Raw genomic sequence first — 15,607 nt, 5'->3', positions numbered from 1 at the left:
TTGGTACCCCGTACCTAGAGCACATTCCATACCTATGTCCCTACCAGCCCCGTTTACATAAAAAAACTGCGCATGAGATAAAAAAATAGCAAGTGAGGTGTAAAATTTTAGTGTTTATTAGAGTTGAACAAAAAGATTTGCATGATCCTGATCCAGCAGCAAGGTCAGTAGCCCTTGGCTATCAAACCAGAGCATTGCAAACCTGTGCAGTTCCTAGCATCTTTTCAGATTAGTCGGCCCTGCGCTATCATTACTTTGTAGTATGATGCACACATGACTCCATAGGGACCTATTAATCAAAAAAGTCACTGGAGATGCAACAGGCAGTACGAGGTCAGTAGTGCTCTTGTCTGGCGGCCATGGACTACTGACATAAACACATGGCCACTGGACCAGAGTCCTACATAATTTTTCACTCAACTCTAGTGTTTATAAACTACCTTATAACTAACACTATAACTATTGACGTGTGGGAGGAAGTAGCCATGGAATGCACAGAACCTAAGGCATGCTTGGTGGAAAATATTCAGCTAAAGTTGTCCTGTAACAGCTGTAAGTATGTATAAATGCCAGAATGCCTGAAAGTATGGACACATGCCAACTGTATAGCAATATACTGTATTTTATTCATATGATATAACATTCGGGTCATATTTTCTCTTTAGCTTATCTGCCAAAATACAATTTAAATCTATAAACTGAACATCTGTAACACAACATATACTTCAATAAAATTAGCGATAAAAGAGGTTGAACTTGAATGCATTAAACGCAAAATGCAATATTGTGTTTTCTGATTATTGTAAGTATTGTGGAATATGTTGGTGATATATAAAAATTATTATTATTATAATTATTAGATGCAGTTTTCTTAATTACCACATTTCTGAAATAATTTACAGTTTATTTGAGTAAGAATATGAAAAAAATATCACTACAGTCTATTAAAAAATAGCAATAACTTCTCTATTAATTAGTATATAATTATACAAATGTAAGATAGTGACTCAAACATAAAAACAGCCTCTGTGGTGGGAATAAGCATCAAACAGCCGTTGGCCAAACAAGCAGCTGCCACTATCTCTCTAGTCCTCCTCCCCCATTCACATACACACTTGTTTGCATGCGTTCTGAAGATTGAGAGAAAAGTAAGGGTTCATCAACATGGGCCAATCAGCAGACATTTAATGTCCTGCTTACACAGGCAAACCATGGTAAACGATGCTGACTGAATGATCAGTAATAGATCGCTCAGTGCGCATAGGCTACCAAGGTTCTTGGCAGTGAGAGTCCTGTTTACACAGGATGATGCACCGCCGAGAGTGATGACCTCTTGAATGCACAAAAGATCATTTCACCTGTTGAACGAACATTTTGCTCGTTCATAAGGTCAGCGGCAGCCTGTTTATGAATGGTTGTTTCACGATAATCTTTCAGTGTAAATGCAATTTAAGTCACTGCCAGGAGGGGCCTAACAATTGCAGTCGCTTAGGGTGTGACCGTGACTGAGCCCATGCAAGAGAGGGGCACGCCGATGCAAGCCTCGTTTTCAACTGAATGTGTATTGCGCCATAGAGATCCACCAGCTCCCTGCCCCACAATAGCATTAGTAGTGGCCACCGGCATTTGAGAGGTAGGCAGCAGATGTCGGTGTGCCCTTTGCGGGTGCTGCATCTTATCACTGCCATGCGCCGCCTGTCTTCCTTAGCCAGCTATGGAGGAGGAAGAGGGCACTGCTCGCACACAGCAGCAGTTTAAATGTGTTTGAGGACAGCACCAAGAGGGGGAACATCATATCAAGATGGGGCAGATTACTACAGGAGGGGACTAGAAGGGGGACATTAGTAAATAAAGAGGCCAGGATGAGGGATGTTATTAAAGGATGGGGAACATTATTCTAAGATGGGATCAAAGACAAAGAACTTTAATATAGGATGGGGGACATAACTATAGAAAAAGACCAGAATGGGGGATATTAGTAAGATGATAATAAAGGGGTCAGGATGTGGGATATTATTACAAGATAAGGGAAATTATTACAGTATGGAGGACATTATTACATAATGGGGCCCAGGATGGGGGACATTATTACAGGAAGGGGGACATTATTCTACAAGTATCAGCTAGAAGAGGAGATAGAAGTCCCGATAGATAAGAATCTAAAGGCAGATGGAACTCCGTCTTCAGTCACTACCCAAAGTATCTAGAAAACTGACACTACATGTTTCCTCACTATTAATTGCTATGATTCCTCAGGGACCAAGCAGCGATGACAAACATGCTCCAACATGGCAGTAAGGATCCTATTTAGCTGACAACGCACAATAGTCAGGGTAAAATTTGCAAGCCACCAATATATATGAAGAATGTAATGTTGCGTGTGACCATTGCAGACAGCAATTGTGAGAGAAATGTCAATATTGCACGTTATATATAGTACATTTCTTTCCTCTTTATTTCATCCACAGTCTTTTTGCACAGAAAGAACAGATGCTTATCCTCCACATGGTAGTTAGTTAAAATACCAATAACAGCTGCCCTTAGCTCTCCACTGAAAAGCAGCTCTGTAGTACATGTAGAAGAGAAAATATTACATGGTATCTCACAGCTCAGAGAAATCACACAGGTCATTTCTTCTTCTAGTGACAACCTTACAGCAAAGTAATGAGTGGGAGCTGAATTATTTCAGACATTTACCATATTATGTATTACCATGCCTGGGAGAACCCATTTGATGATTATTAAGCTCCAGAATGCAATCTTCATTTATACCAATTACATATAGAAACACTCACAAGCGTAACCCCATCGTCATTTTTCTCATTAACGCTTCCACCGGCTGCTAGCAGCTGCTTTACATCAGATAACATCACGGCTGCTCTCTGGGTTCTTATCTGTTGTAGGGAGCCAAGGTCAACACCTGCACAGGGGAGCGAGAACATATGATTGGTAAAGAAAAGGATGGGCATAATCCAGATCTAATAAATGTCAAAAGAACTAAGTATACTTATACTGACGTATCAGAAGAACTAAATATACTTATAGTGAAGTATCACAAGAACTGAGTATATTTCTACTGAAGTATCAGAAGAACTGAGTATATTTATACTGAAGTATCAGAAGAACTAAGTATACTTATACTGAAGTATCAGAAGAACTAAGTATACTTATACTGAAGTATCAGAAGAACTAAATATACTTATACTGAAGTATTAGAAGAACTGAGTATATTTATACAGAAATATCACAAGAACTGAGTATATTTATACAGAAGTATCACAAGAACTGAGCATACTTATACTGAAGTATCAGAAGAACTGAGTATATTTATACTGAAGTATCAGAAGAACTAAATATACTTATACTGAAGTATTAGAAGAACTGAGTATATTTATACTGAAGTATCAGAAGAACTAAATATACTTATACTGAAGTATTAGAAGAACTGAGTATATTTATACTGAAGTATCAGAAGAACTGAGTATATTTATACTGAAGTATCAGAAGAACTAAGTATACTTATACTGACGTATCAGAAGAACTAAATATACTTATAGTGAAGTATCACAAGAACTGAGCATACTTATACTGAAGTATCAGAAGAACTGAGTATATTTATACTGAAGTATCAGAAGAACTAAATATACTTATACTGAAGTATCAGAAGAACTGAGTATACTTATACAGAAGTGTCACAAGAACTGAGTATATTTATACTGAAGTATCACAAGAATTGAGTATATTTATACTGAAGTATCAGAAGAACTAAATATACTTATAGTGAAGTATCAGAAGAACTGAGTATACTTATACAGAAGTATCACAAGAACTGAGTATACTTATACAGAAGTATCAGAAGAACTGAGTATATTTATACTGAAGTATCAGAAGAACTAAATATACTTATAGTGACGTATCAGAAGAACTGAGTATACTTATATAGAAGTATCACAAGAACTGAGTATACTTATAGTGAAGTATCAGAAGAACTAAGTATACTTACCGTATACCACCTTTACTGTCCCTGATGATGGCCTAGAACCTACAGGACATTATGATCCACTGCCCATATACACATGTTCTAATAGACTTTATTAATAAAAATATTGGCTGGGTGAAATTTTTCTTACAATGGCAGCCAAATAGTTAACATTTTCCTTTGGCCTTAAATGGATTTTTTATTCCTTACATGTAAGCAATTGGGGCTAAAAAATTATATTAAAAATGTTGCACCATTTGCCTCCTATAGCTGCTGTATTACACTGTCTATTTCTGGCTACAGAATGAGTTACCAGGGTTAGCCATGTTATCTTTATTTTATCAGATGTGTTGGGGACATGATTTTGAACTTACTATTTCATAGGTATGACAGATTCTTCTCCTGTTCTTGTTAGTGCAGCTTTCCTCAAAAACCTGTCCAGCTCGCCTGTCCATAAAATGACTGCTGGTGGAGGAGCACGTGACCAGACCTGTCCATTAGTCTCCTCCAATAGAAAAGCAGTTTTATCATGTGAGGTTTTCTATTGGATGAGACTGATGGACAGGTCTGGTCACATGCTCCTCCATCAGCAGCCATTGCCCATTTTATGGATAAGAGAGCTGCGCAGTCTGTGAGGAAAGTTGCAGTAACAAGAGGCGGAGGAGAACCTCGCATACCTGTATGATAGTAAGTGCCACAAAATCATGTTCCAAACACATCTGATAAAATAAGGATAATGTTACCGATCCTGGTAACTCATTCTGCAGTCAGCAATAACAGTGTAATACGCAACTGTACTGGACAACCCATTTAAGGTCAAAATAAAATATTAATAATTTAGCCAAGTAACCAATTTCCCTCCTAAAATCTGACATAGTATATAAGCTGGCCCCATAAATAAGGCTTTGTCTATTTTTTTTTTTTCAATTATTTACAGTGAAAACTTTTATTTTCATTTCTAATTCATCTCTATGTTGTCTGGAATATACAAAGGCCTTCAAGCTACTGTCAGATTTGATGAATTGCTACTGTTCTTCAGAGGCATTTTCTGCCGGCTCTAGGACCTTGACTTCTTGAGCAGTCATGGTTTAGGATTGTGAGCGTGCAAACTGTAGAGAATCAAGAATATCTGGAAAATGGCCTCTAACAGTCCTCGGAGGAAAGCAGGCACAGAATGTTTGTTTTAGAATATAAATGTGTTTTTGACACTATATGACTTAACTATTTCATGGAAATACATCATGTAGAATACTGAAAAGTACACAAGAGGACATTATGTAAATACATAATAAAGATTGTATAATAAATTGAATATTAAGTTACAGTTTCTGTTATATTTTCCAAGGCAAGAAACAACGTATCATATTAAATTGAGAGCCTAAGCCACCACTGCATAACCGGTTAGTGCAATCATGACCGTTTAATTAGCTATTCTGCCATTTCATTACCAAGCTATAATCATTACCTTAAAGGCCACTGTGCATGTATGTATGTAATAAGCATTAAAATGCATACATCAGAGGAAGGATTAATAAGTTCAAATTTCTATTTTAATGACGCTATTAATGAACAAGGATTAATTACTATTAAGTCCCACAGATAAATGGTTATTTTTTACAATTACTTTACATTGCTAGACTTATAAAAGAAGTAATTCATTTGATGCAGTGTTTTATAGACCCCAGGAAGGGCAAAAGGACAAAGAAACAAAAGGAAGGGAAAAAGTAGAAAACACAAATGTTTTTGTCATCTGTGTGCTGTCTAAGAAAATACAAACAGCGCATGGAACAATACGAGCCAGTGTGACTATTTAGTACCAGTCTTTCCCAGATCCATTTTTTCTGGACATAAAAATTTGCCAAGTTTATGCAAAAATAGCCTTATACATTTTGATACGTACCATTTTCTTCTAAATAAGTTAAAAGAATTGAGTTGGATTCGGTTCCTTCACTGGCATAGTCAACAGGTACATTTCCATTTACATCCCGCAAAAGAACATTTGCCCCCGACTAAGGAGAAAAAAAAATAAAGCATAACATTAGTTAAAATGCATTAAGCTCATATCATAGTATATTTTTAATTTTAAATTGAGTTAAAGAACTGGCGGACACAGACAGAAAAGGGTCCCTGTGCACGAACAATATATGGGCCCTCTGCAGTCCAAGAGCTCCTAAAAATGCAAAATTGCACCTGCTTTGGAGGTATAAATGGATCCCCTTACCTCTTGGGCCCCTGTGCAGCTGCACAGGTTGCACCAATAATATGTCCGCCCTTGAGTTAAAGTACAAACATTTTGTAAAATGCAATAATTTACAAGATCACAAATATGGTGTTAGTTGCATCAAATTAATCAAGATGTCCACTTAACATGATCAATTTGGTGTCAACTAGTGTTGAGCATTCCGATTCTGAAATATCGGGTATCGACCAATATTCGCGGTATCGGAGTTCCGATACTGAGTTCCGATACTTTTAGAATATCGAATACCGGAATCGGAAGTTCCCATAATGCCTGCGCTCTACAGTGTCTCTGAAGGATGACAAGCTGGATGGCAGCGCTCAGCTTACTGTACTTGTCATTTAGTGTTAAAGGATTTATTAAAAAAATAATAGTGTTTTCATGCACATTCTCTTTAAAAAAGCCGGCCGGCAATTCAGCAGCGGCATACACCGGTATCCGACAATTTACAACAGAAAAAATAGAGCATCACATATAGATTAGATAGAAACATATCAGTCACATATATTAGAAGTACAGTGACAGTGTTGCTTACTGTACTTGTCATTTAGTGTTAAAGGATTTATTAAAAAAAATAATAGTGTTTTCATGCACCGTCTCTTTAAAAAAGCCGGTCGGCAATTCAGCAGCGGTACCCGACAATTTAGAATAGAAAGAATAGAGCATTACACATAGATTAGATAGATAGAAACATGTCAGTCACATATATAATAAGTACAGTGATAGTGTTGATTACTGTACTTGTCATTTAGTGTTAAAATAAAGGATTTATTTAAAAAAAAATTGGCGTGGGGTTCCCCGTAATTTTAGTCTGTAGCGGAGGTTAAGCAGACGGCTGGGGCAGATGTTTGAAGCCTGGGAAGGGGGTAATACCCACGGAGCTTCCCAGGCTACTAATATCATCCCCCAGCTGAATACCTAGCCTTTACTAGCTATTAAAATGGGGGACCCCCCCAAAAAATTACGTGGGGTCCCCCCTATTTTAATAGCTAGCAAAGGCTAGGCAGACAGCTGGGGGCTGATATTAATAGCCCAGGAAGGGTGCCATGAATATTGGCCCCCTCCCAGGTTAGAAACACCAGCCGTCAGCCGCCCCAGAAATGGCGCATCCATAGGATGCGCCAATTCTGGCACTTAGCCTCGCTCTTCCCACTGCCCTGTAGCGGTGGCAGCGGGGTAATAGGGCTGGGGTTGATGTCAGCTTATAATGCCAGCTGACATCAAGCCCAGGTTAGTAATGGAGAGGTGTCTATAAGACACCCCCATTACTAACCCCATAGTCAAAGTTAAAAAAAAAAACACAAACACCCAGAATAAAGTCCTTTAATTGAAATAAACACACAATTCTTTAATGTTCTAAATTAAACCATACTTACCATCACGCCCATTCCAGCTGAAGCCAATGTCTTCTGCAATAAAAGTAAAATAATAAACCAACATCATCCTTACCTTTCCATGGTTCCCATGACAGCTTCAGCTCTGCTACATTCACATGACAGGCTGGATCGCAGCCGAAAGCTGCCACCCAGCTTGCCATGCTGCAGACACTGAGAAGCGCAGGCATGCTTGCGCTCCTCAGTGTCTCGCTGTGACGGCATAAAGATGAGCCGAGGTCATGTCCAATGAACTCTGTTCACCTCATGCACGTCACTGACAGCGTGGGAAAATTCTCCTGCACTCAGCGCTTCAGCGTGAGAGTTCTCTCACGCTCACTGCAAGCGCAGGAGAATTTTCCCACACTGTCAGTGACGTGCATGAGGTGAGCTGAGTTCATTGGACATGCACTCGGCTCATCTGGATGCCGTCACAGCCAGACACTGAGGAGCGCAAGCATGCCTGCGCTTCTCAGTCTCTGCGGTATGGCAAGCTGGATGGCTGTCATGGCCTGTCATGTGAATGTAGCAGAGCTGGAGCCGTCGTGAGAACCATGGAAAGGTAAGGATGATGTTGCTTTATTATTTTACTTTTATTGCAGGAGATCGTTGGCTTCAGCTGGAATGGGCGTGGCGGTAAGTATGGTTTAATTTAGAACAATAAAGAATTGTGTCTTTATTTCAATTAAAGGACTTTATTCTGGGTGTTTGTGTTTTTTTTTAACTTTGACTATGGGATTAGTAATGGGGGTGTCTTATAGATGCCTCTCCATTACTAACCTGAGCTTGATGTCAGCTGGCATTATAAGCTGACATCAACCCCAACCCTATTACCCCACTGCCACCACTACAGGGCAGTGGGAAGAGCGAGGCTAAGTGCCAGAATTGGCGCATCCTATGGATGCACCATTTCTGGGGCGACTGATGGCTGGTGTTTCTAGCCTGGGAGGGGGCCAATATTCATGGCACCCTTCCTGGGCTATTAATATCAGCCCCCAGCTGTCTGCCTAGCCTTTGATAGCTATTAAAATAGGGGGGACTCCACGTCATTTTTTTGGGGTCTCCCATTTTAATAGTTAGTAAAGGCTAGGTATTCAGCTGGGGGATGATATTAGTAGCCTGGGAAGCTCCGTTGGTATTACCCCCTTCCCAGGCTTCAAACATCTGCCCCAGCCGTCTGCTTAACCTCCGCTAGAGACTAAAATTACGGGGAACTCCACGCCAATTTTTTTTTTAATAAATCCTTTATTTTAACACTAAATGACAAGTACAGTAATCAATACTATCACTGTACTTCTTATAAATGTGACTGACATGTTTCTATCTATCTAATCTATGTGTGATTCTCTATTCTTTCTATTCTAAATTGTCGGGTACCGCTGCTGAATTGCCGGTCGGCTTTTTTAAAGAGACGGTGCATGAAAACACTGTTATTTTTTTTAATAAATCCTTTATTTTAACACTAAATGACAAGTACAGTAAGCAACACTGTCACTGTACTTCTTATATAGGTGACTGACATGTTTCTATCTATCTATCTAATCTATGTGTGATGTTCTATTCTTTCTGTTCTAAATTGTCGGGTACCGGTGTATGCCGCTGCTGAATTGCCGGCTTTTCATGTAATACATTCTACATTATTCTTAGTTGTTTTCCTTCATGTACAATTAACCTACATGGAAAGAAAGGGTTTATTTTTATTCCGATATTTGTGTCCCATTGACTTGCATTGGTTTCCGGTATCGGAATCGGCGATATCCGATATTTTTTGGGTATCGGTCCAATCCAATCCGATCCGATATTTCCCGATATCGGAAGGTATCGCTCAACACTAGTGTCAACACTTCTTTTTTTTGCCTCACCTCATGGTTACTGTACAGTACATGTGCACCTCTATTGTGCTTTAAAGGAAAAAATACACCTGCTGTTAATAAATGTGCCGTATTTCATTAAACATGAACATGTGCCAAAAATCAGCTCATCGCTAGTGTGTTGACAGCTCACAGCTTGCACACTCCTCTGCATGGACCCACAGACTTTTCAATACCAAACTTAGAAAGAGTCCAGTAATGCAGAGATAATCCCATGAAATGTAATGTTTATTCCATCAGGGTTAAAACAAGGTGTCAGAAAAAACAGTTATTGGCCATTAACAAGGCATAACCTGCCGAAATATATATTTTTTTATTCCTTGTTTTAACCATGACAGAATAAACATTAAATTGTATGGGATTATCTGTGCATTGCTGGACTCTTTCTAAGTTTGGTATTTCTTTAGACAGTTTGGAAAACTGTCAAAGTAGGAAAAAAAATGTGTCTAAATGTATGGTAAATTTGACACATAGGGGAGGATTCATCAAGATTGGCATAGCACATGCTCGCGCTATGCCAGTCTTAATGGTGTAAAAGAGGAGTCTATTCCATGAAGTGGTGCACGCCACGTAATGAATTCAGCGCCTCTCCTGACTGGTGAGTGCCTCCGTGTGCTGAGCCGGAAATGCTACTTCAGTCAAAATGCCAAAAGAAGCAAAATCCTTCCACAAATGTGCAATATGCAAAAATGTTGCTGCCAGGGGGGTTAAAGAAAAAGCACAGCGAAGAGTGCTAAATTTATTGTTTTCCATGTAACAGTTTTCAGAAAAAATGGTAGTTGCAATGACTTCTGATGAAGGGATAATTGTTTTTACCTCTTTGTTTTACATTTTTTTGTAGTTTTTAAAGAGAGGAAACTGTCAGAAAGCAAATAAAGATAAGGGAACAAACTGACTGTATAACACAACTGCAAAAACAATATAAAGATAGAATACTGAACTAGATAAAAATGAGAGGTACAATAAAAGAAATTCAAGGTATCCAGCAAAAATATTCTATGTATCATAATAACATGCTGAAAGAAAACGAATAAATATAGCAAAACCAATAGGATTTGCATGTTTTAATACTTACAGTAGAAACAAGCATTGCATACATAGATTAGTTACCAGAAGAAAATATACAGTATCTCTCGAATTAAAAGTAAAACTTATGAAGGGCCAAAAACTAAATGATAAATGTAAATTCATGTATAAAAAGCTAAAAGTGTGCCTTAATATATAATGTACCCACTTCCAAAGAATGGAGTGGAGGGAGAAATTAGTGATGAGAAGGCTAAAGGACTTGAGGAGTTAGTTATTCTGGTCATCTAGGAGAATCATGATGGACAATGAGGTCCTGATTAGCCTGCAATTTTGTATCTGTCTCTGTTGAACTTCTCAAATGTTATACTGAACTTCTTAAATAATCTGGGTTTTGGAAAATCTTGTGGCATACTCTTGGACAAAATTTATATCTAATAGTAATTATAAAAGCTACAAATAAAATACAAAAATATAAGTTCTCTTTTTATATGAAGCATAATGATAGCAATTCAAAAATTCTGCTATTATTGAAATCCCTTCCTTTATTAGATGGGGTTTTTGGTAGAAAATAGGAACAATAAATGTATATCTCCAATGAATTTCCTAATGTGTTCATAGCCACCTGCATTTGTAGTAATAAGAGATATTTTGGTTGTATGGCAGATTTTGCTGCAATCCTGCCACAATAAAAAAAGAACTACAGCAAACAAACAGCATGCCCTTGAAAAGGAACTGTATATATAAATTTAAAGTACAGGCAATTCTAAGAAACTTTATAATTCATTTTATCAGAGAAATCAACTCCACTTATCAAATACTTATTACCAGGCTCAGACTGGCCCATAGGAAAAAAGGTGAATCCCTTGGTAGGTCCTGGTGTATGAGTGGGTCTCCCATCCTCGATATGAGCAGTAGTTGCCACAATACACTTTCTTTATGATGTACAGACAAAGGCAATATTTTATCACTTATTTTACAAACTACCAAGTATATTATTATATAAATTTGTGAATAAGGGTAATGTGATATGTGCATGTGCAGTGGGTCTCAGAAGTTGATGCTACTGGTGGGCCCTTGGCAATCCAGTTTGAAACTGCTTTTTACCTTCCCCCCTGCATCCTGAACTTGCCATCAATTATAAAAAAAAACAGCTCAATTCCATTTTGCTCAGAGGAGATGGACTGCCGTTGCCACGTGACACAGCCCTTTATCCTCTTTTGAGAGATGAGGGTGGAATAGGAGGGAGCAGCAGGGAAGGAAACAAAGACAGACAAAACATTGTACAGAGCTCCGTAACAAGTGTTTTACCACACACCAGAGCTTTATTTAGATCAAGACAACTGAGCTCTGCTGTATAATGTTCTCTATGTTGGTGCAGCTTGTCTATTTGAGATGAAAAAGCAAATGAAGCAGGCATTCCCCTTACTATGCTGTTCTGTCTTTGGGAGAGATCACTGCAGCTAATCTCTTTCTACCCAGAAACAGTGGATATAAGCTACAGATAGAGCATGCAGTGGGGGAAACTGCTGAGAATGTAGGATATAAGTTATATAACTGCCAGAAATTGTGTTATTTTTCATATACACACACAGGGCACCTTTTTCAGAAGAGTCACTGGAAAGCGCAATTACCCTTTCAAATATTTTTTTATGAAGGTATAATATAAACTTATTAAGTAATTGCTATATATGGAATTTGATTTACATATAGAAGTATGAGTCTATCTTTTGCTTGCCATTGATGAAGAATACTAGCATTTGAGCTTAAGCATTTTTATGATTTCAACTACAATTTTATAAACTTGAAATATCATAAATAATAGAGTGAAATATCTGGACTTTGTTCATTCCTCTTAGTCACTAATAAGAACCAGATATACATAACTTCTGATATTAACGCACTCTTAAAAATAGTTGCCAACAATGATGTTGCCAGTGGTAAACAATATAATTAAACTTTTAATCAGTACACATGTCTTAAAAAAAAGCTGCAAGAGAATAATAACTTAACAGCTCATTAACTGGAGCTTGGCCACCAACTGAGCAAACTAGAAAAACAAAAAAAAAGTTCTTAAGTCATCTTACTGCTTTTTATACCCTTATTCCATAAAAACAGAAAATAATACCGTTGTTTGGTGATAAAGCAAGTGTTCGTTTTTCAGGGGGCTGGAATTTTCACACTATGCTATCATTTTTCAGATATAGTTGCCTGGAACAATTTTTTTCAACTTTGCCCATTGCTCATGTGAAGAAGTGATTAGCCCTTTAGCTATTTTCACATCTCATCCGCAATCTAAGTCGCCAGTTTGAATTCGAGCAGAACTCATCCCTTGATAGATGATTACCAACAGGAAGAGTAAATTCAACTCATATATGCAAAACATTTGTTGACAATTGGTGTGTTGATGTAGCTAGGTTGATTGTTTTATGTTCCAGTTTACAGTGAGTATTGCTAAAAACTCCTGAATTATGAATGACCATTCTAAAACCTACAGCACTGTTTTCATATATTGACCATTAAAAATACGCACCAAATATGTAAACTTATACACTGTACAACATGCATATTGCTAAGAGACTAAGAAATCTAAATTTTCCTAGAACTTCTTCAATCTCTCCACAGCCAAGTTTCATTTTTGAACTTTTTTTCGAGCCATAACTTTTTTATTTTGCCATCGATATAGCTGTATTAAAATTGGAGCTCGGAGCACACAGGCTAGGAATAGATAAAAGCCTAATGCGAGGTACTGAGGTACCAAATTAAAAATGGGAGTGATAGTTTCAGTCTGTGAATAGAAATCAAAGATTCAAATGATATTCAGTGAACTCTTGTAGCAGTCTCATCATCACCACTCAGTGTGTGACTGTCAATTAATAGCTGTTTTTTTCCACACAATACCAGCAATCGAGGGTAATATTAAACCCCTCATTCAGATTTTGCAACTAAATCCCTAAATCCAAATTCTGAATTCAAGGCTTTTTTCTGTTTGTATATGAAGGTTTCATCCCTGCATTTTGAGATGTTTTATTTTTTTTTTAAAGAAAATTTTCCCTGAACCTGAAGCTCAAACAATAGCGTGTAACTAAACTATTAATGTTATGAACGTACTTCATTTCTCCATTAGCCTAATATTAGAAGCGTACAAATGGTACCTTAATAAAGTGGCCAGTTGTAGGTGATTGTGTTTGGAACACAATTCTATCTACATTTTTCAGTCCCATCCTATTTTGGACAGGCATATAGCCTATTTTTTAATTTCACCCTTATAATACAAAATGTATCTTCTAGTTTTTAAAATACCTGTTTGTCTACTCTACATATGTACACCCCACAACCATCTTGTCATTGTTGCCGCATGTTTGTTACTGGTCATGAACCACTGTGTAGCAATTATGCAACCTAACATTTTAGGTTTCATTAAATTACTTTTCATTTTGTTTGAATGGGGGAATCATCATTATTTAAAAAAACAACTAAATAAATAAAAAAAATTACAATAATTATTTTTTTTATTAAAAACAAGAAGATAAAGTTTTGCAATTGTTTGACTAGTCACATTTAATAATCGCAAGCACCACAACAATACTGCTAACTGTTGGTGCAAATTACTTTATTTAGGGTTATGATTTTTTTGTCAAGATTGGGTGAATTTTAAACCAAAAATGTTTTATTTGTTTACAAAGTTTATAAACAACTTAAACGTTGTTCTTTTGTCCAAAATGTATGGCAAACCCAAATATGGCAGAAGTGATGGACGTAGTAGCATGATAAAAAAATCTTAACATCATGGATAAGAATGTAGTGCAGCCATCAACTGTCCCTGTTGTTGTAGTACCAAACACAAGTCATATCTGGTTTCCTTTCCCTCTGGCAAACACACTAGCAGCATATGTTTCATCCCTTATCTCAATCACAACAGGATGATGAAGTCTTTAACAGCGACGCCATCATCTAGAGTCAGCGTTCTGCTGAGTTCACCTCCTCAGCCGACATAACAGTTAATATTGTACATAGTGGAATTTCCAATCCGTCAATAACACCTATGTCTATTCTACTGCAGAGTCCTCTAACCCACAGCACCCTGGTGGCGAAGGAATATGCTATGCCTGAAAAACTTCTACCAGTAGATATTTTGGAAGACATGAACAGTTAGCCTTTGTTCTCAGAAGACATGGTGATGGAGGGGATGGACAACACGATTCTAATGCCAATCAGTGGTGGAGATTCTGCAAGTCGAGGTGGTAAGGACAGTGTCCATGGTCGTAGAACTTTGAGCCTGGGAAAACCTCAGGGTTGGAATCAGGTGGGGGATGGGGCAGTGCTGGCCATTTCACACACAGAGGTACCGAATCATGTATGATGATGTAGACGATGATAATGATTCTGCATTGGACAAAACCTGTGATTAGATTGGGGGGATGGGCAGTTGATGTCATTGTAGGAGGAGGTTGCTGGCATCAGTGAGTCACAGGGCAGGTGGCATGCACAATAAATAACCTTTGCTGCCAAATTAGCTTATCCTGCTGTCATTTCTAGACCAGGTAATACTGCATGTGCTTTAGGTAAAGGAGGCTCTACAGCCCCTGAAAGGTCTGGTCACTGTGGTAGTGAGCAATCATATATACGGGCTTCTCGTGTATGAAAGTACTTTTTCGCATCCTACTTCTCCATTGACACGGCACATATCTATTGCCAATTGTGTGTTGAGGAAATAACCATAGTCATCCACTCATTCACCAACTAAACCCTCATCTTGTCCAGTTGCTGGTCATGCAGTCGCTGCCCTACCAGCTTGTGGATTCTTTAGACTTTCGAGAAATGATTGTTTGCACTCAGCCTTGCTGGAAGATATCCAGCCACCATTATTTCTTGCAGAAACGGGTAACTACTCTCTGTTCTAACATGCAGGCAAATGTAGGCCACTCTATGATATTGTCTTTGACTTCAAATTGCACTGCCTTATAGATACCTGGAGCAGCAACTATTCAGGGGCAATACATGAGTTTCACAGTTCACTGGGTGAATTTCTTCAGCAGTAGCCTTGCACCACTACATCTAGGGTAGGTGGTCAGGCATTTATTTGTCGCCTCCTACATCTCCTCCAGATCCTGCTCAACTG

General features: G+C 38.1%; 1 protein-coding gene across 4 annotated transcripts in view; it reads right to left on the bottom strand.

The window, feature by feature from the left end:
• MYO16 (myosin XVI) overlaps positions 1-15,607 on the bottom strand; it is a 904,557-nt gene that overhangs the window by 594,012 nt on the left and 294,938 nt on the right. For all 4 annotated transcript variants that reach the window (XM_073664248.1, XM_073664251.1, XM_073664257.1 and 1 more), the window contains exons 5-6: positions 5,880-5,988; positions 2,796-2,920 (exon numbers count right to left, since the gene is read on the bottom strand). In XM_073664248.1, coding sequence (XP_073520349.1) covers positions 2,796-2,920; positions 5,880-5,988 — 234 coding nt within the window. The remainder of the gene's footprint in view (positions 1-2,795; positions 2,921-5,879; positions 5,989-15,607) is intronic.

This window comes from Phyllobates terribilis, unplaced genomic scaffold, assembly GCF_046119375.1.
Source record: "Phyllobates terribilis strain yellow unplaced genomic scaffold, ASM4611937v1 Scaffold_2__4_contigs__length_985480577, whole genome shotgun sequence".
Taxonomy (NCBI): domain Eukaryota; kingdom Metazoa; phylum Chordata; class Amphibia; order Anura; family Dendrobatidae; genus Phyllobates; species Phyllobates terribilis.
This window is presented reverse-complemented; position numbering and strand designations above follow the sequence as displayed.